The 25,890-nt window shown below is 54.5% G+C and overlaps 7 protein-coding genes across 7 annotated transcripts; 5 read left to right on the forward strand and 2 right to left on the reverse strand.

The window, feature by feature from the left end:
- Positions 1 to 456: 456 nt before the first annotated feature.
- On the reverse strand, positions 457 to 2,775 carry POSPLADRAFT_1145965 (hypothetical protein; the record flags this gene model as incomplete). The annotated part of the gene is made up of 8 exons (XM_024485866.1): positions 457 to 592; positions 658 to 673; positions 731 to 878; positions 932 to 1,518; positions 1,575 to 1,837; positions 1,957 to 2,149; positions 2,180 to 2,518; positions 2,610 to 2,775. The coding sequence occupies 8 exons, from the start codon at positions 2,773 to 2,775 to the stop codon at positions 457 to 459; spliced, it is 1,848 nt and encodes a 615-aa protein (XP_024337761.1).
- Positions 2,776 to 3,484: 709 nt separating this feature from the next.
- POSPLADRAFT_1146281 (hypothetical protein) lies at positions 3,485 to 4,571 on the forward strand (the record flags this gene model as incomplete). The annotated part of the gene is made up of 4 exons (XM_024485911.1): positions 3,485 to 3,529; positions 3,667 to 3,695; positions 3,809 to 4,488; positions 4,537 to 4,571. 4 exons carry the CDS (start codon positions 3,485 to 3,487, stop codon positions 4,569 to 4,571), a joined length of 789 nt encoding a protein of 262 aa, XP_024337762.1.
- Positions 4,572 to 7,263: 2,692 nt separating this feature from the next.
- On the reverse strand, positions 7,264 to 8,780 carry POSPLADRAFT_1182129 (hypothetical protein; the record flags this gene model as incomplete). The annotated part of the gene is made up of 2 exons (XM_024488893.1): positions 7,264 to 8,439; positions 8,503 to 8,780. The coding sequence occupies 2 exons, from the start codon at positions 8,778 to 8,780 to the stop codon at positions 7,380 to 7,382; spliced, it is 1,338 nt and encodes a 445-aa protein (XP_024337763.1). The 3' UTR covers positions 7,264 to 7,379.
- A 647-nt stretch (positions 8,781 to 9,427) lies between these two features.
- Positions 9,428 to 10,265, forward strand: POSPLADRAFT_1034521 (hypothetical protein; the record flags this gene model as incomplete). The annotated part of the gene is made up of 4 exons (XM_024477026.1): positions 9,428 to 9,465; positions 9,528 to 9,592; positions 9,649 to 9,734; positions 10,089 to 10,265. 4 exons carry the CDS (start codon positions 9,428 to 9,430, stop codon positions 10,263 to 10,265), a joined length of 366 nt encoding a protein of 121 aa, XP_024337764.1.
- Positions 10,266 to 10,705: 440 nt separating this feature from the next.
- On the forward strand, positions 10,706 to 13,936 carry POSPLADRAFT_1074770 (hypothetical protein). Its single transcript, XM_024482744.1, has 7 exons — positions 10,706 to 10,729; positions 10,784 to 10,849; positions 11,490 to 12,129; positions 12,182 to 12,969; positions 13,029 to 13,246; positions 13,303 to 13,677; positions 13,744 to 13,936. Exons 2-7 carry the CDS (start codon positions 10,808 to 10,810, stop codon positions 13,766 to 13,768), a joined length of 2,088 nt encoding a protein of 695 aa, XP_024337765.1. The 5' UTR covers positions 10,706 to 10,729; positions 10,784 to 10,807; the 3' UTR covers positions 13,769 to 13,936.
- Positions 13,937 to 18,494: 4,558 nt separating this feature from the next.
- Positions 18,495 to 21,287, forward strand: POSPLADRAFT_1047267 (hypothetical protein; the record flags this gene model as incomplete). Its single annotated transcript, XM_024479243.1, has 8 exons — positions 18,495 to 18,704; positions 18,764 to 18,910; positions 18,968 to 19,901; positions 20,003 to 20,231; positions 20,343 to 20,430; positions 20,495 to 20,498; positions 20,919 to 21,051; positions 21,239 to 21,287. The coding sequence occupies 8 exons, from the start codon at positions 18,495 to 18,497 to the stop codon at positions 21,285 to 21,287; spliced, it is 1,794 nt and encodes a 597-aa protein (XP_024337766.1).
- Positions 21,288 to 22,287: 1,000 nt separating this feature from the next.
- POSPLADRAFT_1145812 (hypothetical protein) lies at positions 22,288 to 25,328 on the forward strand (the record flags this gene model as incomplete). The annotated part of the gene is made up of 6 exons (XM_024485847.1): positions 22,288 to 22,382; positions 22,593 to 22,621; positions 23,448 to 23,544; positions 23,797 to 23,980; positions 24,069 to 24,203; positions 24,255 to 25,328. 6 exons carry the CDS (start codon positions 22,288 to 22,290, stop codon positions 25,326 to 25,328), a joined length of 1,614 nt encoding a protein of 537 aa, XP_024337767.1.
- Positions 25,329 to 25,890: the final 562 nt, after the last annotated feature.

The following is a 25,890-nucleotide window of genomic DNA, read 5'->3' on the forward strand; positions in this document are numbered from 1 at the left end:
TGTCTTCGCTGTGGACGAGCACGAATAATTCTAACAAAAGTGCAAGGATATAGAACTGCGTCCCCTTCCGGGTGTCCAACTTAGGATCCGAGATAATCGAATCTTCTGACTGGGGCAAGGTGTTTGCCATGTCTACTATTGTTGTCTCCGACGAGCGCATATCCTCCGGATGGACAGTAGCAACCACCATGAGCTCGGGCAAGAATGACAGAGGTTGTATAAGCGCTTTCGGGGACAGTTCGCCTGAGATATATTGCGCTCAGATCGTAAGCTGAAGGGCAAAGCGCCTCATATAAGTATGTTGAGGCTTTTTTAACTGTGTTGAAGGCATCCAGCCGGCAGCGCTGTAAGGCCAAGAATGTTATAATTTAGATATATACACTGCATGTGTCCATGGTGCAGAGCAGTTGCCCCCATGCTACGCTGCGACGTGGCAACAACGCCGCGCAAATGCGCTCAGGGAACCCTCCGGCGCGCAACCTCTTCGCGGATAGCCTGTACGACGGCATCAGCGTTGATCGAGAGCCGCTGGTCCAGTGCATGCACGTCTTCTGGCTGGATAACGGGCGGCAGCGAGTTGCCCGCAAATTTTCTGTGTTGTGGTATCAGCACTCATTACCGCATGATGTCTAAGAACGAGATAGGATGCAGCCTTACCTGTCGTTCCACCATGCTATATAGCGCATACCTAGCGTGCGCACGGCGAACTCCTGGTCTCGGACGAAGATACCCGGCGGGAAGAACTCCATGAGGAGCGGTGCGGGGGTCTGGTCGCTGTCCGCGGTGGGTGATGGGATAATGCCGTCAGGCGGAGACCACGCGGGTGGCGCCATAAACATGCTGTCCGCTAGCTGAAACCCATACGGGCCCAGCACAATCTACACCCGGGAAAGTGAGACGCAAGCAAAGGCGAAAAGCTCGATACACATACGCTTGACTTCGCGATCGCGCTCATACGATCTGCCCACTCCCATCCATGCACGCCCACACTTCCGTTCCCCTTCACGATGCTCACCTCGCCGAGCACGCCCTCCCGCTGCAGTGCATGCAAGCCCGCGACAAGCGCATCGTGGTCTGAGTCCAGCAACCGCGCGCCCGCACCGAAAGGCTCCTCCTGCATCGACACGTACGTGAGAGCGGTCTTCGTCGCTTTCGCCTTCTTCCGAGGCTGAGACCCGTGTGGGTCCGGCAGCCGGAGGTAACTGAGTAGCGCACTCCGCATGGGCGCCCACCAGCTTGGCGGCGCGGGCAGGCCGACGAATGGTGCGGCCCACATGGGATTGTTGTCCTCTACCTCGGCTTGTCGCCGCTTGAGGTCGACGATATCAATGATCGCGGAGTCTGCAGGAGCCCAGTGGCGTGTCCAGAAGTCGCGCCCGCGCGCCGCAGCACCGCGGTCCGCCACAACAACGCGGTCGAAAACCCATGGCGCGTTCATGTCTATGATATCCTGCCAATCCTCGAGGTACCATATGCCGGTAGCGGGCAGGGCCGCCTTTGTCATCAGAGGGTGCAGGCCTATGGGACGATAGTATCAGTATTATGCACGTGAACCGAAGACGAGCGATACATACCATTGTATGACTTTTCACGCGGAGGGGGGTGCTTCTTGATGTCGTCGCCGTCAGGCGGGATGTGCGGACTGGAGAACGTCGGAACATAGGGGAACATCAAGCGTAAGGGAGCAGGTACACTGTGCGCCGCATTGTTATCACTAGCCTTCTGTGAGGACGTAGAGGAGACAGCAAGCGCGCTATGTGTACGGAAAAGTGAGAAGAGTGTGTATGGGTCTTGTGCAAGGGAAGGGTCCAAAGCAAGCCAGCTTGTACCGAATATCCTGAGGGAATGCGCATATTAGCTATGTATAAACACGTCTTTGATCGCATTCCTCAGGATGTGTACGGTTATCCCTAGTATGGCATCCTGAGGGCAACCTTCGAGGAACATGAGACATACCGTCCACCGTATGGGCCGATCTTCGATTTAGCCTCCTCAGTACTTAAGATTTGCCAATCTTCCTCACGAGGGGGTTGCAGGCGGTCAGCCGGAGAGGAGGCAATTACACCAAGGTCAGGCAATGATAATCGGTCGTTCGTAACAAGGAAGAATGTTCCATTCACCATGATCAGGTTCTCCAAGATAGTGTAACCTGACATAGGTCAAGTCAGTCTTATCATACTTTCAAGAAACACGACTGCGAACGCGCCTGGAACATGCACAAGCGCACTCGCGCGCGGTACCTGATCCTCCCACCGCAGGAACTGGTCACTAGGCGAGACACCCTTCGTCACACCAACGCCCCGATCATCCTTCCCTGCATCCCTCCCCACCGTACTGCCAGATTCGACATTGTATATTGCTGCACCGCTGACCGCAGCGCCGCTATGCCCGTGCTCGACAGCCGCAACCTTACCCTCCTCCCACGACCATTCGCCGACAATGAGGTTCTCTAGTTCATCACGCCATTCTTGTGGCCGTCGTCCGTCTGGGTCCAGGCCGGGATCCTGCGTACCAAGACCTGTTGTGAAGGACATTGTGAGCAGTGGTACTCCTTACGCCTACGACCGCCCCACTCTCCCAGCAATCGTATACGGTGTGGGTTCACTCACCAATACTTGACAAGTAGCTCGAGCTCATCTTTGCCCGAGACACGCCCGCTAGCCGAAGCGACGATTCGAGGTTATAAGAGATCACGAAGACAGTCAGCGCGAAAAGCAATAAGGTAAGCTCGCGTCTCGTTGGCGGATACACCCATCCGCGGTGGTGTGGTGGCATATTCTTGATCGTTTCAAGGGTGGACTATTAGGGTATATATCTTGCAGCCACGAAGTCTTCGGCCGTCTATGGCAGCAGGACAGTGAACTGAGTCTAGTTACACTTGCAGAGTCGGGGTCATTCAAGGAACGTAGCGTGAGTATATGTTTTCCTGGAACCAAGGTCGGCGCGTGTCAAGTCAGGTCGCCAGCGAGGAAGGAAAGCACGCTGCACAGACGCGAACAAGCAGTCGTAAACGCAGTCGGGAATTGCCATATTCGGGTCTTGGCATGCGCGCTTAATGATCGCCTTCGGCGCTTCCACTTGAGTGCTCACTGCTCAGCGCTCAGTGCTCACACACACAACTCGGAAGGGCTACCGCTATCCATGACTGGAAACCTATATCAGTGGGGACTGTGAGAGTACTGTGGCATTGGACTCGTAACACAACCATGCTTGCTCGCCAATCTCAGCACCAATTCTTAGGAGAATCAACGAGCGAGTGAATTTCTACTAGCATGTGCGGCTCGATGTGACTCATTTCCCCCCTTTTCTCCTGGCTCTCCACACTCCTCCTCTTCTCCTCTCACATCGTTAGCTCAGTAGAGGGAAGCAGTCTGTGTCTGATCAAGAGGTGGTTTGAAAAGGTGCAGTGAGCCGAGCTGGTACTCATCCGAAGGCGAGCTTACCATGCGTATTTATTTCCCTCCAAGTGGTCGATAAATTCAAGATGGCCTCATATCCTCACATACTACCCATGGAACTTGTTTACGAAGTCAGTGGATGACAATTTCACGTCGCGACTGTGTTATCTAATTTCATGCTCCCCTAGGGTCATCCTACCGCAACTACTGTGTCTGCCATTTCTAACCCTATCCATATCTTTAGTTTTCCTCCATGCCGCCTCCATAGACCGCGCGGTTTCTGCAAAACTCTGTCTTGTTTGTCGGACGACACATTCCTGGATGCTCCCTGCCCTGTACTCAACTGTCATACTGACGTCATCGTCCGAGATCGTCTGCTTTAGCAATTCGCTCTCGCGGTCTTCCTCCAGGTGTCTTGCTGAAACTGGCACATCGGGAATCACGCCTGCCTCTCACGTCCGCCATCTCTGGTTGGGACCGACAAGCTCTAGCGCAGAGCACGACTTGTCGTACGCCTCCTCCGCCTGGCCTGTCACGCTGATCCACCGCATCCTTGCGCACTGCCGGGAGCTGCGTGCGCTTGCACTGATCAACTTTGCGCAGCACCTCGTCTACCGCATCGAGGCCATGATCCCTCCGACGGTCGAGATGGTACACCTTGGGCCCGTGCACGGTCACCTCGACTTCCGCAAGCTTGCTTGCGCTGCGCGTCTGCGGACCATCTCGAGCCTGGACACGTACCTGTCCGACTGGGACGTGCAGGACCTCGTGCTCGCGCCGCATATTCGGCGCATCCGCCGCTTCTACACGGGTAGCATTGGGCAGCGGATCGGATTTGCATTCGAACAGCTACCGTGCGTGAAGAAGTCGACATCACTCGAGGAGATGCAGATAATCGTGTGCGGGGAGACGACTGAGGGTGCACGACAGGAGCTGGCGATGATGGCAGAAGAGTTCATGGATAATGCGGACGCGCGGGTGGAGCTTATTGCGATGGCGCGGAGACCGGATGGCCAGATGGACGGAATAGGAGCGTTCCATGATGACTGGCTCGCTGAGCTTGGTTTATGCTTCAGAAGAACCCAGGTTGGTGCGTCTGGCTAGCTGTGCAGCCTCACCTGACATTGGTCTTTTGCAGATCCGGTGGAAAATGGCAGAATGACACTGCGGTAGGACTAGCCCGCAGCTTGAGCCGCCACCCGTGTTTGAACAATTCACAATTGCCCTTATAGAGCTACCACGATCTATTAGAATGATACATTGCTACCTCGCCATGTCCGAGTGTCCCGGGCTCTTGTGTCTGAATACAAAACTGGTCATGCAATCATTCTATTTGTCCCCTGCAGTTCGCGTAAGGATCTGAAATATTCCATTTATCGACTTCACACTTGCCATGACTGACGCTCATGCTCCGCCTCATTGTAATCCTCCTCATCGCTGACCGTCCACCCTTGTCCTGCCACCGCACGCTCTGAGTCCAGAGCACGTCCGCGGCGATCCCCCGTCGAGCCTGCGCCCCTGTATTCTGCGTTCTCCATTTCGCCCACCGTCACATTCACGCTAAACCATCACTTGGTACAGGTATCCTTGTAGGTGATCGGCTAGATGCAGGGATAGTCGATCTGCCCTCATGAGACGAACAGCATGCAAGCTCACCTGACCTCGAACTGGTGTTAGCTCGTGTCTTTGCTGTCAGTCGGGCTACCCGTGGCATCAATGTACAATCGCCGGCCCATTTGTCTAGGGCCATGCGCTTCGCACGCGCAAACTACGTGCGTCGTGTTTTCGAACTTTGATATCGTTCTCGTCATTTCTCTTGCAGGATGCCCTCAGACTCCCTAACCTTCGCATTTCGCTCCCGAATCACTCAAGGCTGAACTGCCGTACATGCAAGATTGCGCAGCACGTACGAACAGCCGGAACACCAAGCCCAAAGATAATAGCGAAGACACGCGTATGAAGCGTGTAGGCTTGGCTGAAGATCGGATAGAACAGTCACTCGTTCGTGCGCACTTTCTTATCTCATGTATCTCTCTTTCTACTGGGCCTGGTCGAGCGCGTGATCGCGCCTCCTCCGCTTGTTTGGGGAGGGGAGAGAGGGCGGCAACGTGTCGAGGGTGATCATGTCAATTCCACGAACAGTTTAGCGACGGTGATGCTCCTTCTCAGTGCACCTCGCTTGATCCACATGTTTTCGAAAATTCTTTGCGTAGGCAGCGTGGTTGCGGGTATATAGGGAGAGGAGTCGGGCCTGTAGAGAGCATCTCAGGCGGTAACACCTCAACAACCGATCTAACGACGACAATCTACAAGGTGGGCGGACCTCCTACCGTGATCCATTCACTCTACTCGTAGCTAGCGCTGGGGGTGTCTCGACCCATCTGATCCTGATCTCTCAGTTCACGAGGCTGACCGATAATTGCTATCACGCAGGTTTCGATCTCACCAGCACGAAGCCCTCACTTCGACAGCGGTGCATTTGATGTAACAGCTGTAAGACTCACCTCGCGCAGGCCGTGCAGATTAGGTAATATTCCTGAACTTGCCAGTCACTGACCCGCGTCGATGATAGCCAACGTCCAAGCTAGGGAATACGGCTGGTCTGGCTTGTTTTCGCACGCCTTACAAGACAACATGAACTCAGCAAAAGCTTCCGCTATTTCGAGCCACACACTCTCGCCGTCTCTTTCCAACAAAGTGAAGTGCCCAGGCTTCACCCTTCAATTCATCTTCAGTTTGTTCCATAGCGGTAAGCCGGCATTGTATATAACGAATATACCATGCCGAGTTACCGCTATTGAACTGTGCCTGACCAGATGGCCTCGAAATGGCTCTATACATTTTCTACAGGTACTACAAAGTTGACTGGAAGGTGATCGACATTCTCCAAGGCATGGAAGCGCTCTTTCGCTGATGGTCAGACAGTATGTGTCGCGCTGCATTTTTCAAATGATTACCTTAATTGGTGCGTCCGCTGTCTTTCATTCATACTCGTACAATAATAATGATGCGAATACTAGATGGATTTGAAAGTCATGCGTGTTATTCGGTCGACGCTATGTTGGAGAGTGATCGTCAGGATCGATGTGGCCCTATGAATAGTTCGGATACGAGTAATATGCCTTTCTATAACTAACCACCTATGTCCAATTCCCATTATGCAGTAGCGCATCATACATTGCTACATGCATTTTCTCACCTGTTGTCCGTGACATGAGAAGGCGATTACTTTGTTTCGAACACCCCGGGTCATGCCACATGGCCGTATGCGATCAATACACGAATGTTGTTCACTCATTCGAGGCCAGTAAGATTCAGATCGTAGTCACCAAACAATCCATTGTGTCGTGTACGTTGTCTGGGCACGTATCATAGATATGACTCCCAACATTTGAATCTTGACGTGTACGAAGGTATCCTATACGTTATACAGTCATCCGAACTTTTTAGGTCTCGCCGCGCTGATCGCTCAATTTGGAGGACCGAACACGAGTCTGTTGTTACATATAGATCTGCCACTAAAAACATCTGACATAATGGAACTTGTGCCGCCACAATCCCGCCATGTTAGATAACGCTTCTCTGGCATTGTTCCATTCGCAGACTCTACTGTTTCCGCACCCCCAGACTCTATGAGGCTCAGTCACGCTGTCCACTTGATTTGAGCCTTCTCACAAGATACAATTTAAACACCATTAAATGGTGCTCACGCCCATGCAGCATCTTCTTCGCCAACATAAGCCTTGATGCACGAGCTGGCAGCATCATGGACCCGTTGTCTCCCCGTTCAGGAGTTCCGCGACGGAGGAGGCGGATGATGCCGTCAACTGAGAGGGGTGCCTTACTCCGATCTCGGATCGTCTCCTTTGGGCTCAAGTGACGAGGGTTCAACAATCCTTGAAGGCTACCCAGTATAACAGAGAACAAGAAATATGCAGCACGCAACAGGTCTAAAAACACAGGTATAATCTTGGGAACACATCAGTACCTGCGGTCCTTGTCACGGCGACGATCCGAATCGTATCTGTCGCGCGAACGATCCCTTCGTCTATCTCCATCCCGGTCCCTCTCCCGATTTTTGCGCGAGTAGTCGTCGTCTCTGCGATCATCTCTCCTCCTATCGCGGTCCCGTTCGAAGTGTGCGTCACGCCCAACACGGGCTCGGTCCCGTCGCCGGTCAGAAGACGGCGACCTCGAGGGCCGTCTTGAGCTCCTCTTCTCCGGAGTCGGCGACCGCCTCCTCGACCGGTCCCTGTCCCTTTCCTCCTCCCGACTTCCCGACCGCTCGCCGTCGCCATCCTCGGGCCGTCGCTCACGCTTGATGACGGGCACGTACTTGCGCTCAGGACGCCCCTTCGGGCCCTTGCGCCCCTTCCCGGCGCTCCCATCGTCGAACACCTCCTTCTCTTTCGCGCCAATGCCCAACAGCGCTGGGCGCGCCTCCGGCAGATACGGGTCGATGGGGCCTTTCTGCTTCTTGCTCGCTGCCGTGCCTGGCGTCCAGCCCATGCCTCGCAGCAGCGCCGCACCGAACTGCGAAACTGGCACACGTTCGTAGTCGTCCAAGGTCGCCGGCTCCGGGAGCTCCTCGACGTCCTGGCGGTACGCATCGTCCTCGCTCGGCGCAGGAATAGCCGTGATGAATGCGCCGTCCCCGCCCATGGAATCATCAGACTGCGCGCTAGCGAGGAGCGCGCGGAGTGCTTTCTGGTCCTCCGTCTCTTCTTCTTTCTTCACGTCATCTGGCACATGGCCGTCAACGACTGTTGCGGTCACGTCTGCCTCTTCTGTTTTGACCGCGACCGAGTTGCTCTCTACGAGCTTCGCTCGCTTCGCGACCTGCAGCCCGGAAAGCTGCGGGCCAGAGTTAATCGTATCGCGCGTGCCTAGGCCGCCGACGCTCCCGTCCGCGCCGGTCTGCGCCGCGGCGCTGGGCGGCACATACAGCTGTTTGCGCTTCCGCGCGAGCTCGCGCCAGTCCTTGTTCTTCAGCGCCGGGATGACGAGCGGGCCCTCTGGCTCTTTCTTCTTTTCACGCAGGCTGCCGACGCGGACTGCTGTGAGTTGAGAATGCGATCGGGCAGAGATAGATGAAGGGACACACCGCTGCACGCCGAACTGGTCGAAACCGGTCACGAGCTCGTCCTCCTGCTCGTCCTCCTCGTCTGAGCTGTCTCGCTCGCTGTACGTACGCGGTATGGGCTTGGGGGAGGGCGCCGCACTGCGCGCGAGCGGGCTGCCGCCTCCATTGGCACCTAGTAGACGCTTGGGGAGGGCAGGGACCTTAAAGTCAGAGTCCTCGCCACCAGAGGACGTCGCCCGAGATTCTGGCGTCGGCCTGCGGATGGTAAAGGAGAATTTGCTCGGAGCCGGCGACGACATGAAGGAGTAGAGCTGGCCTGAGAGCCACAGCAAGAACACAGGGTCGATAATGAGGCAAGGTCTTCACACAGTCACGTGGTTGTTAGCGCCAGCCGTCGACGCCTGATATACGCGCTCCGTGCTATATAGTACGGAAGCACATCCTCCCGTCGACAATCAGGCTTCTTAGTCCTGCCTCCGGGACTTAGTATGCTGTCTCTGAAGAAAAGGGCGATGGTATGAATGACATTGCTTCCTGTGTAATGTTGTGCAAGCGCTCCAGTTGCGTTCAAGTTCCAAGACATCCTGTCGTCGTACAAATCAAACAGAGAATGTGGTCTTCGTTGTGGACCCAACAGCATCGATTTTGCAGGAACCTTTTAGGTTGTGAAGTGAAATTACCAAGGCCCTTCACAATGCAAGCACCTCTTTGGGTGGAGCGAGTGATGTCAACCTGAAGTCATGACGAGGAGAGGCCGAAGTCGTCATCAACCAGGAGCCACCGGGATGAACAGAATATAAAAGCAAGCGGGAATGACAACCCTACGTGTCTCTGAAGTCTGTTACCCAACCGAAACAGCGCAGATCATACTCCTGATGTGCGTTTCGCTCGAGATATTTTTACACGAGCTTGCTTGCTTACACGGCATTGCAGATCTACATATATCATGGCTGACGAATTCCGTGGCAAGAGCAACGAACAAATGTGGGTACTCACGAACTTGACCCGTCGCGCATGAGCATCTAAGGAAAGAACCCGACGTGCAGCATCAACGAGAACGCCGCCTCGCTCGAAGCGAAGAGCCATTACCAGAACAGCGCGAGTTTCAATCGTACGTGTCCGCCTGAGCTGTCATCCCTTTGTTGCCTTGACATGTTTCCAACATAGCCGCCGGTGAGACCACGACGGCGATGGATTCAGGCGTGAACGAGTCAGGCGTGGAAGGCTTCCCGACAACCAGGGGTATAGAGCAGGTGAGCGTTGGCCGCACAGGTCAAACAGGAGGCGGTGCAAGAGACCAGGTAGGCAGTGCACATCCTGTCTGATATCTAGCGCCATTGCTCACGCTATGAATGTGTAGTGGGAAGGCGGGGACGACCGTACAGGAGGCAATCCGTCACGACAGTCCGAGGACTGAGTACTGAATGACTGCGGGCGCCCTTTCTCGTGAGGGCTTTGCTCGCCGTGGAGTGACCGTGATGGACGTGTGATACGAACGAAAGAAGCAAACGCAGCGATTGTATGATTAAGGACTGGACCAATGGCATGTGTACACGTTGACCGCGGTGTTGTTTGTGCCCTGCGATTTCTGGTGTTCTGTGAAGCAGGTCGGCGAAGCAAGCTCGCGCCGTCGGAGGAAGAGTCTGGACAGGGCGCCGATCGCCGCATGTGGGAAAGAGAGGAGTACAGCATTTAGGGAAGACGCGGCAGAAGGCGGGGGCCTCGGTGGGCGAAAGAAAACGCTCGCTAGCAACGTCCTATTCGTACATCCGCCGGGTACCTGACTGGGGGTTTGAGTCGTCTCTTGCTCGGGTGCCTCGGCACCGATGCGGCGAGGGCCGCGACCTCGTCACAGCTGCAAATACGCAAGCCTCGACGCTCTTGAGACCGCGAAGCGAAAGTTGACCGTTGTGGTACCCATCGTTGAGCAGAGGACAAGTCGCTGATTGACGCGGCAGTCTTGGACATCGGTCGGACTGGCGAGGCGGTGTCGACTTGCGACAGGGGCTAATTGTCAGGCCAAGAAATAAAGATTATGAGAGCACGAAAGCGCTGCAACCAGCGTATGTACGGGCCCAGCGCCCTGCAAAGGCCGTGCAGAGAACCCCGCAGAGAAGATGATCGCACGTGTTTGTCCTTATTTGTCCGATCCGCGCTCGCAACGCGCGCGGATATATAGCCGTCCTCCTTTCGCGTCATTCCTCGACTTTCTCCCAGCTTTCGTGTTCCTTCCACCCATTACCCCAAGGTATGTGTGCTACTATGCACTCTGAGAGCGTCGCTGACGACGTGCAACATCCAGCTCACGATCCCAACTTGATTCACGATGTGTGGTATCTTCGCGTACTGCAGCTTCCTCCAAGAGAAGGTGGGTATTCTATCTTGTCGAGTTTGCGGTCGTGTGTGGGACAAGCGAGGTGTTGAGATAAATGCGATGCATTTGGCAAGGGGACACCCCTGAGGGGTCGCTATTGTTCATCACCTTTCCATCTTGAACTAGCGCCCTCTCATCGACCATGTTCACGAACGTGTATCATTCATAGGACGTTGTTCCCCGTATTGCGATCTAGATTTAGATATGCAGCTTTCACTGCTATCCTGATAGATCGTTGCTGCGCGTTCTGTTTCGGGGGATAGACACATTCTCTAGGCGCCATGGCGCTGCGCAGTGTCCTCCCTTGGCAACTTGCACGACAGCATGTCCAAGACGTGTCTCTTGTTCGCCCAAATTCCTAGCGCCAGCGCGCTGTTCGCCTCTAGCAACCATCACTAGTTACGGTGTTTTCGGTGCAAGCTAGGCTGAGATGCACAAGGCGCGCATACCATCTGTATAGCGCGTTTACTCCCCACTATCTCGTGTCAGCTCCATTTTGTTCACTAGGACATCACAGTCCGCCTCGGGAACATCGTGCTACGTCGCTATTGATAGCGCACCGAAGCCGCTTGACTGGCTGGCTTCGTCTGGCCCACGTTCTTGGGCACGATGCTAATAGTCTCCTTGCCTGCAGGACCGGAAGACGATCTGCGAGATCCTCGTTAACGGCCTCGCACGCCAAGAATACCGTGGTTATGATTCCGCCGGCATTGGCATCGACGGCGACAACCGCGGCGAGATGTTCTTCTTCAAGGAGGTCGGCAAGGTCGCGGGCCTGCGCAAGAAGATCGCCGAGTCGAACGTCGACACGTCCAAGACCTTCCTCTCGCAGGTTTCGATCGCGCACACGCGGTGGGCCACGCACGGCCCACCGTCGGTCGTGAACTGCCACCCGCTCAAGTCGGACCCGAAGGCTGAGTTCACCGTCGTGCACAACGGCATTGTCACCAACGCGACCGCGCTCCGACTTGTGCTGCAGAAGCGCGGGTACAAGTTCGAGAGCGATACGGACACCGAGGCTGTCGCGATACTCACAAAGTACATCTATGACTCGCAGCCGGACAAGCGCATGTCGTTCACGGAGCTGGTCAAGACGGTGCTCAAGGAGCTCGAGGGTTCGTTCGCGTTCGTGTTCAAGTCATCCCACTACCCCAATGAGATCGTCACTGCGCGTCGCGGTTCGCCCCTCTTGATCGGTGTCAAGACGGAGAAGAAGCTCAAGGTCGACTTTGTCGATGTTGAGATGGCTGGTCCCGAAGAGACCATGGATGCTCGTGAGTTCGAGTCTTTGTTGGTGACTATCGGCGTACTCAGGTACCTTTTCAGTCGCGTCGCCCAAATCGGGTGGTCTCCTTGCTCCCCCTCAAGCTGGGAATGGCCCCAACCTGCTACGCTCGCAATCACGTGCCTTCATGTCGGAGGATGGCATGCCCCAGCCGATCGAGTTCTTCGTTGCCTCTGACGCTTCCGCCATCATTGAGCACACCAAGCGCGTGCTCTACCTTGAGGATGACGACATTGCGCACATCTCTGAGGGCGAGTTGCACATCCACCGCCTGCGTCAGAAAGACGGCGCACCACCCACTCCGGCACACCGCACGATCGAGACACTCGAGATCGAACTCGCCGAGATCATGAAAGGCAAGTTCGACCACTTCATGCAAAAGGAGATCTACGAGCAGCCCGAGTCGGTCGTCAACACGATGCGTGGGCGTGTCAACTTTGACCGCAACCAGATCACGCTTGGTGGGCTGCGCGCATACCTGCCGATCATCCGTCGCGGGCGGCGCATCGTGTTCTGCGCATGCGGGACGAGCTACCACTCGTGTATCGCGACACGTGCCATCTTCGAGGAGCTGACGGAGATCCCGGTCAGCGTCGAGCTTGCGTCGGACTTCCTCGACCGCAAGACGCCCATCTTCCGTGACGACGTGTGCGTGGTCGTCAGCCAGAGCGGTGAGACGGCGGACACGATCCTCGCGCTGCGGTACTGTCTCGAGCGCGGCGCGCTGTGCGTCGGTGTCGTCAACAATGTCGGCTCAACGATCTCGCGCGAGACGCACTGCGGTGTGCACATCAATGCCGGCCCGGAGATCGGTGTCGCTTCGACGAAGGTGAGATGAGGCAACGTGTGTCCACGGGGGAGGCGCGAGGCTGACATGCGGTGTTCTAGGCATACACGTCGCAGTACATTGCGCTTCTTATGATGGCCCTCCAGCTCTCAGAAGACCGTATTTCCCTGACTGAGCGTCGGACGCAGATCATTGAGGGTCTGCATGCGTTGCCGGGGCAGATCAAGAAGGTTCTCGAGGGCGATAAGGCTTTGCAGCAGCTCGCTACCGGCGTGCTCGCGAACCAGCGAAGTCTGCTGCTGATGGGTCGTGGCTACCAGTACGTGTTCTCGTTCCTCTTGCTGGTATACAGTTGCTTACGGTGTGCATAACCAGATATGCAACTTGCCTGGAGGGCGCGCTCAAAATCAAGGAGATCTCGTACATGCATTCGGAGGGCATCCTCGCTGGCGAGCTCAAGCACGGGCCGCTCGCGCTCATCGACGAGAACATGCCGGTGATTATCGTGATGACGCAGGATTCGTTGTACCCGAAGGTGCAGTCCGCATTCTCGCAGATCACCGCGCGCAAGGCGCAGCCGATCGTCATCGCGAATGAGGACGACGAGGGCATCCCGAAGGGCGTCAAGACGATTCGCGTGCCCAAGACGGTCGACTGCCTGCAGGGCATCCTGAACATCATCCCGCTGCAGCTGCTGAGCTACCACCTTGCGGTGAGAAACGGCTTCGACGTCGACTTCCCGCGGAACTTGTGCGTGGTTTTTCTGTCCCCGTGTCGTGACGTTTTGGATTGCTGACGAGCGTTGTATGTGTGCAGGGCCAAGTCGGTCACTACCGAGTAAGGTGCTGGCGAGTGCCGCGGACACCCATCTTCACGGACTCTTTCATGGACTCTGGTAATCGGACAGTAGAGTATTGGTTTGTTTTTCGGAATGGCTCTAATAGTGGTACACGAAAATCAATGAAATGTATTTTATGACTAGCCGATTAGAACACTGCGTGACCTCCGCAACTTGCAAGGGGTGTCCAAACAAGACTCCTAGCGTCATCAATAACACGAATGGCGTTGTCAGCCCTTGTGGTCAGCAATCCTCGGGAAACAACCTGCTCTCGCGAGGACGCGCGCTATAGATCATCACTCGACTTGAAGGACACTTGGCGCGATGGAATTTGGTTCACGCAGGCTTGGACAGGCGTTCAATTCTTCAAGAGAGGAGGCACGTACTATTGAGCTAGGCACGTGATAAAGGAACAGATGATGAAGTGGCCGGATAGCATCGAGCACAACGCCATGTTTCCTGATTCGGGCTATGGGCGAGATCGCAGAGCCACAGGAAACATGAGCTAGCCTTATATCGTGCTGGCTGTAGGAGTTGCAGACACTGCTGTATAGCATAAGACATACCAGTCAGCTGTGCCTGATACGACTGATGAAGCGATTCCCAGATGGGGTACACCGTACGCACCTCAGAGTGGAGATCCGTAAAGATGGATCGGGAGAAGACTCGCCTCGGGCTGACATTGTTGGCCATCAGGGTGAAGCAGACTGTTATTCTAGTCCTTGCTATGTCGCCTGCGACGTCCTGTAACGTGTCTGTCATTGAGTGGCTCCGCGTCGATGGGTGAAATACGCAGAACACGGAGGGCCTGAAATCTAAGATGTTAAGCTGAGCTGAGAAAATTGGCTGCTACTCGGGGGGTCGAGCGCATTCAGTGTGCCTGTGTACCAACGAGAAGCTAATGGATAAGTGCAAAAGACGAAAGTCACGCACGGTATGGCGAGTGAAGCGGGAGTGGCCCTCAGAAGGGGAACAGACTCAATACTTGGGCCGCAGAGGACACTCAGGGACAATGAGGCGGTAATTTCAATGGCCGCGCGAGTGCATTGTGGGACAGAATGACCGAAATGAATGTCAATTTCTGGAAAGCATGATCATTGGTACTGCTGATGATTGGCGAGGAATCCGCCACTATTTCAAGACGGTGCCCAACGCAGATGACCTATTAGATCTTTTGGGTATTACGATATCGTCAAGTAGCGTTCTGTGGAGACTGCAGTAAGCAATATATATGACAATATTGATTGATATCGAATATCTTGGATGAATCTGGGAGGCGTCGGAAAGACATCACTTACACCCACTCTATGCCTTTACGCTGGAAAACACGGTATATTTTTACATTGGTCTTTGCATAAAGCAGCCTAAGAGGACGATCGAATAGCATTCCTTCCTCTTCTGACTACGTTGCCTGTGCGATTGTTTCAATAACATTGCATTAACATGATCATCCTCATGAATCAGCTCCCACGGCCGCCATAACAAGACAGCGATGTGAGAATAGACAATCCGTAACCCATACGATTAACCCTCGTCTGCTTTATGCAGAGGAGGGAAGATTCGCATTGGCTTACGCAGAGCCTCTCGATGGCAACGGGAGCGAAGAAGGCATTGAGGAGGATCTTGACGAAGAGGAATGTCATGACTACGATGAGGCTTCCATCCTCGATGGAGAACGCGTACCTTACGATGGGATCGACGGACATTCCGCCATCATCCATGGCAGACGAGAGAAACATGCATGCGCCGGTGATGACGTCGTCGCTGTCGAAGCTCAGCAACTCACGAAGTCATGTCCCATTGCTGCTAGTCCCTCCTTGCGAGTCACCCGGTCCCAGACCCGCGCCTCTTCCTCTAACAGCAGCTCTTTGACGACGACCAATGACCCGCAGCCGAGGATGGGTGGCCGAAAGCGCGGGGTTGATGATATGGACGAAGTCGATTCCCATAAGGTAGCAAAGAAGCAAAGTATGTTGGCCAGACGAGGCAAAGCAGAAAATCAGTGAGATCTCGTCAAGGATCAGTGCCGTAAAGTATGTCACTTCTCCGGGTGTCCGACAACACACTCATGACGTCCGCATCAACCCTCAGTCTATGACCTACCGAGGTTCTCGAGTAAGCGGCGGGCTGGCCAACTGGAGTCTGAGTCCACTGAATGTGATGCCTGCAAACGGTGCGTACAGGTGGACGATAAGGAGACCCCGCTGAGTTGAAGCTAACGATGCTTTGGATGGGCGAGTTCCATTCCCAAACCCTTGAGGCTGTGCGGAGCTCGTGGACGATGCGACGCGGCGTGGTGTGCGGAGGCCTAAGGAATGCGACCATCTCCAGCAGCCAGCGAGAATCTGACACATCATGTACCGTTGCTTTCAGGTTAGTTTGTCAAGGAAGGCGGAGTTCGCTATAGCATGCCGTAATAGAGGTCGATGATATCCACGGCATCGCATAAATGCGGCGAGGAGCGAGATACAGGCAGCGCTGAGTGGGCCACCTTCCATGTCGCTCCCCTGCGAGGAAGTTGGCGGCGCAGTGGACACGGTCTTGCTTTCGGGATGCTCAGACTAAGATCGTTCATAAAGGCACCAAGACGTAGATTCTGCTGCGCCGTCTGATGTGCGACTGCCGGTGACGCGAGCCCTGCGCGTGTAGACCACCAGGGGTGTGACGATCAAGCACGACTACTTGGTAGCGGTTCCAAGCACAAGTTTGGGTGGGACGAGCGCTCTGGAGTATGCGTTGCCTTTGGTTCGCGTCTACTTCACAATCGCGAACTTGTCTTGATCTACCAGAGACTCCGTCATCTGCCAGGGACACCTTCCCGCGAAAGCGACGCCGACCACTACCGTCTCACATTCCCGCCATCGAGCGCCATGACAACGGCGCCCATATCGCGGCAGCAAAAACCGGTCACGATTCGGGATGATGCGCAGAGGGAAGGCTTTCGGGAGCATCTTGAAAACCCCAGGGCGATGAATCGGAACCCCACGCGAGAGGACCGTAGGATCACGACTTGTAAAGCCATCCGTTCTCGAAGTCCACGTTTCAGGGCCGTGTTTTCTGCTATAAAGCAAGATCGAAGAGGCGCGCCGAGCGTTGCGCGTTCATCTGACGGGTGCAGCGCAGTAAATCGTTAGCGCCTCGTCGGCTACGCTTTGAGCCAACAGCCGCATGGGCACGCCTTCGTCGAGGCAACGTTCCGCGCCTGACAGTCTAAAAAGGACCGCGATGTCAACAAATTGGAACTGATATGCAGCGAGTGCACAGACCTCCAAGCGGCAGGTGGCATATGTATATGGCATGAGAGACCGGGTTATCAGAGGTAAACACTAGTGCAAGCCAAAAGCTGAAGATCAGTAATCGAAACCAAATAGTGAGCGGCTGACATATAACAATGTGGAGCCCATGGCAGGCCTAACGTACCGTGGCACATAGATCCATGCGCCCGATCCCTTCCGCCTATAGGACACGTCGCGAAGCCGCTAACTGCAACTAGATGATAGGGTTGTTTTAACACTAAGAAGGCTGCCTCTCCATGGCGCAGTCGCGGGTGTACAATGCGGAAGCTTCGCAGTCGATCTAGTGCAAGGAGGAGGGCAGTACGGTGGGTGCATGCTCTTCCAGAGCCGTCGGGCTTAGACCATTTTCCAAGACATCAGATGAACTTGCGGCGCGTTGTACGATTAAGACACGGCAACACTAGTGAGGAACTTGAGGATCAGCTTGTACCTCGCCTGAGGCAGAAGACATCCGCGGCCTTATTGTCTGGGTCGTCTGTTCTGAGAGAATATATTGGCGTATACACTGAGTCTTGTTCTTACGTCTGTTTCAGCAGTTAGGATTCTAGAGGGACTTCTCACCTAGCGAGAATATACTCACATGGTGTACTGTGTAGGTGCATCCGCCTACCACCCACGAGGCAGAGAGACATACCCAACACCAGCCGATGGGCTCTATCGTAACGGTGTCCGCCTGGCGGTAGCAAGAGTCAGATACAATACGGAACAGTGGGCGGAGGAATAGCTTTCGTAGCGCGTCTGGAAAATTTGCGGAAACGGCTCGCATCTCCGCGACAGTGGACTGTGGGATGCCAGCTTGAAAGGGCCACCCATTTCTGGAAGCAAACGTCCAATCAGGCAAGGACTAGGAGAAATACTGAATAGTGCGTATCCAGTCTGAGTATGTGGTTGGCGTACGTCGTTCAACTGAGACAGCCGAAGAGGCGTCTACTGATCACTGTGCATTGACCGCGAGAATTTGCATAATACAACTCCGCATTGTTCCCTGTAAAACTTCGTCAATTATGTTGCCAGTGCTTCCGGAGTTCAGAAGGCAAGCTGATCTGTCCGATAACACTTCATTATATGGGCATCCTTATTAACAAGCTCTGCTCGTTACAATGCCCAGGCGACGACGCCTTCTATATCCATATCGGTCACCTTCGGCCATCAACAGGAGAGGCACGCCTTGTGCCGCAAGGTCTGATGCGCGTGCTTTGGCAGACTATCCAATCGCCTGGCCCGCCTATCTCACGGCCCCGGGAGCCTACATAATAAAACCAGAGCCATTACACTCCCGCTTCCTCCATTTGAGCATCCCAGTTATTCTGATTGCCTTGCGCTAAACCTGTATACCTGCAAATCAACTTAATTGCTTTCCTATTCTCAGTGTGCGATGCTTCATTTACCTGACGTGATATGCGCTGACACATGGCTACAGTCCTTCATGCATAATGTGGTCACTAGATGACATACTACAACTCGACGAGGCAGGCCCTGCAAGCACAACCGACATGCCTGGGGTGCCTCCAGACACCAGCAGCCTCATCGAGGCACCGACTGGGACGCAATCCCGCAACGACCCAGCCGTAGGTTACGACGCGGAAATTGCATATGGTGTCGCCCTGGAGGAGTATCAGGCGTGGGATCTCGGGCCCAACGTGGTGCGTATATCATCCCCTGCTACAAGCTGCACATGTCAATATCATTCACTTTGTGCTAGGGGTTCCCGAATGAACATACCGCGATAGAGTCATCTTTACTCGATGGAGTAGACATGACCGGGTCGCTGATGAGCGACACCGACCTGTGGGCGGATTATGACGGGCGGGTCGCTGACGACAATATTAGTGGTGGGTGCGAAGATCCGGTATGTTGATTATTCTCGGATTGAAGGGCAACAACTGAGCTTCGTACACTTGGTCAGTACATTCCACCGGACACGGGAGCGCCACTCCTGTCAGACAACCCGACGCCCTGGGCCTGCAACACCGCCGTCGCAGGGCCCTCCACCTTCCCGGGTGCACTCGAGCACGCGGGCGGCACGGCTGGGGTCGACCATGCCCCCCCGGTCACCGACCAATCGCGCAGGGATCACGTATCCCTCGCGATCAACCCTGGTCTGCTATATGCAGAACAGGGTAGCATCACAAACGAATACGCGGCTATCCTAGACGACGATGGGTGGGACGAAGAAGACGTCATAGAGAGTGACTACGAAGAGGTTGCAGAAGATGACAAAGACGACGCTCCCATCACTCACGACGCTGACGAGCCAACTACCTTTGGCGAAGACGATGAACACTTCCCTGCCACGGAGGACGGAGCGATCATTACCGACGATGAGAGAAGAAGCGTCGAATTCCATCCAATCGCTTTTCCAATCGAAGGGCGAGTCACCCGCTCACAGGCGGCCCTATCCCACAATGCATCATCGACGAGGCCAAACGATAAGGGGAAACAGCGCGCACAGCCAGAGCCATGCAACAAGGAAAGCACCCAGTCGCCCACGACCAGCGGGAAGCGCAAGGAGCCTTCTGACCCGCGCGATGACAAGCAGGACGTTCCACCAAGAAGGAATTACACTGGCGGGAATATAGGGACGGGCGATTGGAGGTGCCTAGAGCCGAAATGCACCCGAAAGTATCGACGTGAGGCTGACATGAAGCGGCATTGGCAGTGGGAGTGTGTTGTGAGGAATCCCAAGCTGCTGAAGGTAGTGCTCTGCGAGTACTGCGGCAAGAGGTACGTAAGGCCAGACGTACTGAGAGTCCACTTGAGGACATGCAAGATCAAGAAGGCACAAGAGGAGTCTCAGGCAGGTGGTTTGAACGATGGCGGGAGCGGGCGAAGAGGACCTGGCGGGAGACGCGGTAGGGGCGGGAGCGGGCGGAGTCGTGGCTCACCCCGATGAGTGGATATCTCTTCTTTTCTTCTGAGCCTCTCTTTCATCCGTTCTCAGTATGCCTGCCAAATCGTGTCGTTGGTACTCACAGGATTTGTATTGAGTCCTTCCATCCTTTCCACTCGTCCACCTGCCTTGACCCAACTTCCTATGAGCTTGATGCTTCGCTACCTGGATCACGTAGATGTCGTAATCTATTCATGGCAAACGACTTGTCTTGTGGTGTACGGCCGGCGTCCAGCTCGAAGTACAGGGAGCAAGGACTAAGATCGATCTTCGAAAGGTGGTATGTACGCATATTTGTGGCTATGGGTTGCGATCGAAACTGCGCTCGAATAGATGATAGACGTGAACAGCGATTTCGTGTATTGGCGTAAATGAATCATACTGGCGCTAGCGGTCGAGCAGACAAGAACGAAGACTTCGTGAGCCGAGTCGGCGACGGTGAAGACGAGAGGTGGCGATATACTCGCTGTCGCGATCACGTGTGCGTTCCACCAGCATGGGCGCCAGACTCAAGTTACAGCGCCCTCTTGACCCGTGCTCTAGTCAAGTATGTCTGAGACAGCCTACAGAATCACAATATACTACGATGCCCGGGAGACATATAAGTGCGTATAGTGTGACTTAGAAGTATTCTAGTTCCCCAGATTTAGGCACTATAACCTGGCCAGTTAAACAAACGCCTGCAAGCCGTTCTCGCATGTCACCGTCGACTCACTGTTGGACCTCAGTGATATAACGTATAAGTTTTCTCTGCGCTTTATGGTATGTCTTGAATCAGAGAAGGAAATTAACAGTTTCCCCGAAGGCAATTGGTTATTAATGCGCGCTGCCCTGTATTGCTAGTGCGCGAATTGTCTCAACCCATGAGTCTCACTTTCTACAGCACACAGCATGCCTGAGAGCTTCGCGTAAGCAAGTACAGCTCCACTATAAAGGCTGGCCACATCACCTCTGACCTGTTTGGAAGCCACGAAACCCTACCGAAAAATGCTTATTACAACGTTGCGCGAGGTCTGCTGGCGAGAAATGACCCATGGGAAGCAGTATTTGCACAAGAACGAGATTTATTCAAGGGAAATGAGCAGTTCTACGGGGTCTAGGTGTGTGTAAAGGCTCCCCGCAGCCGTCGCCCTCGCTAATAAGTGAAAGTCAGCGCAGCTATACCTCGAGACGAGACACCAGGTGCGAGACGGGTCCGCTGATATGACTGCAGACAGATTCCGTGAGTACCGTCAAATCCATAGCGTTCAGAAGCGCAACAATTTGATGTGTGCTTCTGCGGCGTAGCGTTGTAGATCCTAACACCCTGAAGGCGGGTCCCGTCACTACAGACTAGCGAAGCTTGCAAGACTTACACCAACTCAGGGCGTAATTAGAGTCCCGCCCAGATGCCCAATCTGCCGTGAGTATGGGCTATCGACTTGTGGGGGCCTCACACACCGCCATCCAGCGCAAGACGTGAGTCGATCAGCCGCTCTCGATGTGATAGATGGCGCGATGCCTAGATAGAGCGTGCACCTCCGAGTTTCCATTGGTGGCAAGGCTGCTGATATTCAAAAAGGAGTAGCAATTGTTGAACCTCGGACACGGGACATCATGAGATCGAACACGACTCACTTCTGGATATCATTGTTATATAGAGTGCTATTCCATTCGTTGCGATGTCGTTTCTAACGTCTCGCCTGCCAAACCGAGCGAGGTTTTGATGTCTGGCCAGATACCGAGTGTATGTGACCTCGTCATTGTCGCTTTAAAGGCGATCCTCACAGCTGTTTGCACCATAGGAGTGATGTTGATGCGTCTGTGCGTGTTTTCTCAACCGAACACATTTCTTATCCATGTCGATCCGGTGGCGTCACACGAAGCCATTGAAATAAAGACGGAAAGGGCAGCTGACGGCAGTAAGTGCCAATACTGTAGGATGCGTAGATATACCGACGTCTCGAGAGGTAGGGGACGGGGAATGCCGCATCAGTCGTCCATCCTTGTGCAAAGAATGGCCGTCGCATATGCACGGGATCATGAGCCGTGAGCACCTACAGTGGGTAGGGTCGGCGCTAGCGCATATGAACCAAAATGAACGATCAGCGACAGATGAGCAACGCGGCAAATATTTGGCGTGCTTACGGTTAAGGAGCAATCCACGGGGGGCGTGGCAAAATATCCAAGCCATTGGCGTCTGCGTTCTGCTAAGCATGGTACGGAACTCCCAGAGCCCCGAGTATTGAGCCACGCAGAGGGATATTGACCGATCAGACGGCGTGTCTAGCGCATTCAGCGTACCTGTAGATCTTCGCACGTGAATGTATGAATGCAGGAAACAGAACTCGCTCACAATGTGGCGAGTGGAGCTGACAGAGACGGCTGCAGATGCATCAGGAGGAAAGACGATAGATGCGGTTGAACAGACGGGCATCTGGCCTCACCAGGGGTAGATGGATTGCGCGGATAACTTAGCTGACAAACGATCCGAAGCAAAACAGGAAATGGCTGATATCTCAAGGCATGCTGAGCTGGCGGAAATATTCCAAAGCTGTGACAGTAGCGAGCTGATTGGTGCGCGAATTCCATCCACGATGGCAACGATGCTCTGGATACAGCTGTCTTAAGTCTTGCTAGTATTCTCATGCCCACCCTATAGAACACAAGCGAGCATCGTCGCAGGCTCCAGTGAGTCCTGCAGCCTCGGCAAGCGCTGTGTGAGTACCTGTTACAGCACTAATAATTCACCAACGCCTTCGTGTTACTGGACGTTTGAGAGATGAGTGAAGACACATGCCTTAGCTCGAGCCCGAAAACTTGTATCCTTTTCGAGATCGCATGAAACGCTCCGCTGGCAGTCTGCAGATGAGGCCGAGAGTATCGCTTGCAGGCAAGGAAGACGACTGCCGTCCGTTCGATTGTCTAGGTGCATCGCCCGTGCACGACACACGACGCATGACGCCGCAGAGTAGGAGCGATCCTCATACAGGGGACAGACATCGTGTGAGGCCCAGCCCGCAGGGAACGCCTAAGGACAACAAGGCGGTGATTTCAAGAGCGCGAGCGTGCAGCGTGGGACAGAATATGACCTGAAATGGATGTAAGCTTCTGGAGAGCGTGGTCGCTGGCGTTGCTGATGATCGGCGAGCAGTCAACAAAAGTTCGACAATAGTGCATAGCGCAAATGGATTATCCGATTTTTGACATGTTCTTGCATCATCGAAGACCTTCCTGTGGACAATGCAGTAAGAATGAGAAAGTGTGCGACAGCAGCGTTGACTGAGATCAAAAAGGGAGATGATTTTACGAGTTATCGGAGGGACATCACTTACACCTACTAGTTACCCGTGCGACATAATATATTTTACATTGTTCTTCAAACAAACACAAGGAGAACATTCCGATGGTACATCCGTCCTCGTCTGACTTCGTGAGCCGTGTAATCATCCCGATATGACTGCATTGTTATGGACGTCCTTATTAATTAGCCCCCACGACCGCCATGCTCAAATAGCAATGCCTTCTGAAATCGTGCCGGCTGCACGCCGTCACCACCCGGAAATGATCACCTCGTGCCGCGGGAGATTTAGGAAGCATGATGAGGGTCTTCGGTGCGTTCTGCAGCGGAGTTGCACCCCGCCTAGCCTGCCTGTCCGAAGACCGCGAAGCGTGGTGGGCGCTGAGGAACTGTAATATATCAGTCGTAGCCTGGTCTGTCCCTGTCCCCCGAATTCGTTCTCGCCTCCTAGCTTACCAAAGCCGCTCCCATCTCAACTACCTCATAGACAGGGGAAGTTGAGCACTTGCTAGCAGGTAGTGTCCCACTCGCCTATAATTGTAGATGCTAACCACTCATCTGCCAGCCTGTCCTCTGCCATTTGGGCAGTGGACGAGCTAGGATTCACGATACCTCAAGCTACGGCCACCAACGCCGCTGAGGAGACAGGAGCGCAAATGCATAGCCACCCTGTCGAAGATCGCGACGCACAAATAGCAGCGGGTGTCTCTATAGAGGAGGACCACAGGTGGGAGCTCGGATTTAGCATGGTGTGTAGATCATCTCTGCTACAGACTGCACAAGCTAACACCCTTCCTTTCACATTAAGGCTCTACTATCCACGAACCAACGTCGCAGGCGTCATACCCCGAGGAAGAGAGACGGGCCGAGGCGCCAGTCGGCGAAGACAGTGCGTCCATCAACATGGACGCTGAACTTACCCTAGGCCTCTCCATGGAGGAGGGCACTGCGGGGGCATACGGCGGGAGCATGGTATGGCGCCCATCCATCCTTTGATGTGCTGAGATACTAATATCTGATCAGTACATCCCGCCGGACATGGACGTGTGGTGGCCATCCGGGGCGATGATGCACGAGGAAGACGACGTACCCATGGCAGGGCCGTCGAGATTCCCGGGCGCGCTTAGCTACCCGGTTGGCAGAGTTGGAGGAAGTGCCACTTCCTTTACTACTCAATTATTGCGAGAGGACGGGGCACCCGTATCCACCGCAATCGCCCCTGGTCTGCTGTATGCAGAGCAGGGAGCAATCACAACCGAATACGCAGTTTCGCTCGACGAAGATGAGAATGAAGAAGACCTCGACACCTGTGACGACGGGGCAGACGACAACGAGGACGACACTTCCATTCTCTACACGAATGAGGAGGACAATACACCTCTTGCGTCCAACGAGGACGAGTCTGCAATTCTCGACGACGACGTCAACATTGAAGCAGCTGCCGACTTATCACTAGTCGCCCCTCCCATAACGCGCTCCCACGGTCGCTCAGCTTGTGGAAACAGCACTTTGATGATGCCCGGTGCGTCGCGCGGAAAAAAGCGCAGGGCTGACGAAGACGGCGAGGACGACGAAGACGACGAGAAGGCAGTGAAGAAGGCCCGGAAGGGAAAGGCGAAGGACACTGGCCAGAAGAAGCAGAAAACCAAGCCAAAAGCAAAGCGTACAGCGAAGGCAAAGGGTAAGGCGAAGGCAAGCAGCACAAAGAACAAGGCAAAGGCTGGCAACACCAAGAGCGAGGAAAAAAGGTTCCCATGCTTGCAAGCCGGTTGTGATCAGACATTCGGACGCCAGAGCGAAAGCTCCCGCCACTTCAGATGCAGTTGTCCGAAGAGAGACCCAGACGACCTCGAGAAACCCCCCTGCCCCCACTGCAAGGCGCCCTTGTGCAGAGGCGATTCGGTCAGGCGACATATCGAAGAGGGTGCGTGTCCCGCCTTGAAACAGTCACCTGGAGAGTCGAAGGAGTCCGGAGCGTCGAGTGACGGGAACTATGGTAAGCGCAAGGGAGGAGACAAGGGTGGTCGCGGTGGAGGAAAGCACGGCCGCGGTGGAGGAAAGGATGGTCGCGGTGGAGGAAGGGGCGGTCGTGCCTAACCTAATATCGGGCAGTCGCTACCATATTCCCCCTCTTCCTCCAGTACTCCTCACTCGACTGTTTCCGCCGCGTTATAGTGCTTTGGATTCTGGTCTTCTCGACATTGTCGCGACTGTCTGATAGTGCTTGTCTTGCCATGGCCTTCGACATCTTACCTTTCGGGCCTTCCTCAATCTATGCCAGCTGCCATGAGGAATGAGCAGCGACTACAAGAGACCTACTTGAGCAGCGTGATTGAGTGGGCCATGACGGCGGAGGAGAAGCGAGGGAAACATCGATCGATCGAGTCTGCCGCCATGAGGCCATTTACCGTTCCAAGTTCGGACCTATTCGGACCCCCTGCAAGTGCTGCCTGACTGTCCACGGTCACTCGAACTGAATGCTCGATGCAATGTTCTAACATCCTGCTTATGAATGAGATATTTATCTTCTCCGTAGTATGTGCTGTATCGCTGGCGTATGATGGCTTCTGGTTCCTGACCTGCTCAGAGAATGTTGGGACACTCGAACAAGTCACGGAGGCCTCTTATTATACCCTGTTAGAGTGACCTCTGTCTCGCT

This window comes from Postia placenta (assembly GCF_002117355.1).
Source record: "Postia placenta MAD-698-R-SB12 unplaced genomic scaffold POSPLAscaffold_9, whole genome shotgun sequence".
NCBI classification, from domain to species: domain Eukaryota; kingdom Fungi; phylum Basidiomycota; class Agaricomycetes; order Polyporales; family Adustoporiaceae; genus Rhodonia; species Rhodonia placenta.

Bases quoted from the DNA above. Each gene is read 5' to 3' on its own strand.
- POSPLADRAFT_1074770 (XM_024482744.1), top strand. From the start codon at position 10,808: ATGTGTGGTATCTTCGCGTACTGCAGCTTCCTCCAAGAGAAG. The intron at 12,130-12,181 runs GTGAGTTCGAGT...GTACCTTTTCAG, and splicing joins CGAAGAGACCATGGATGCTC to TCGCGTCGCCCAAATCGGGT. The intron at 13,247-13,302 runs GTACGTGTTCTC...GTGCATAACCAG, and splicing joins CTGATGGGTCGTGGCTACCA to ATATGCAACTTGCCTGGAGG.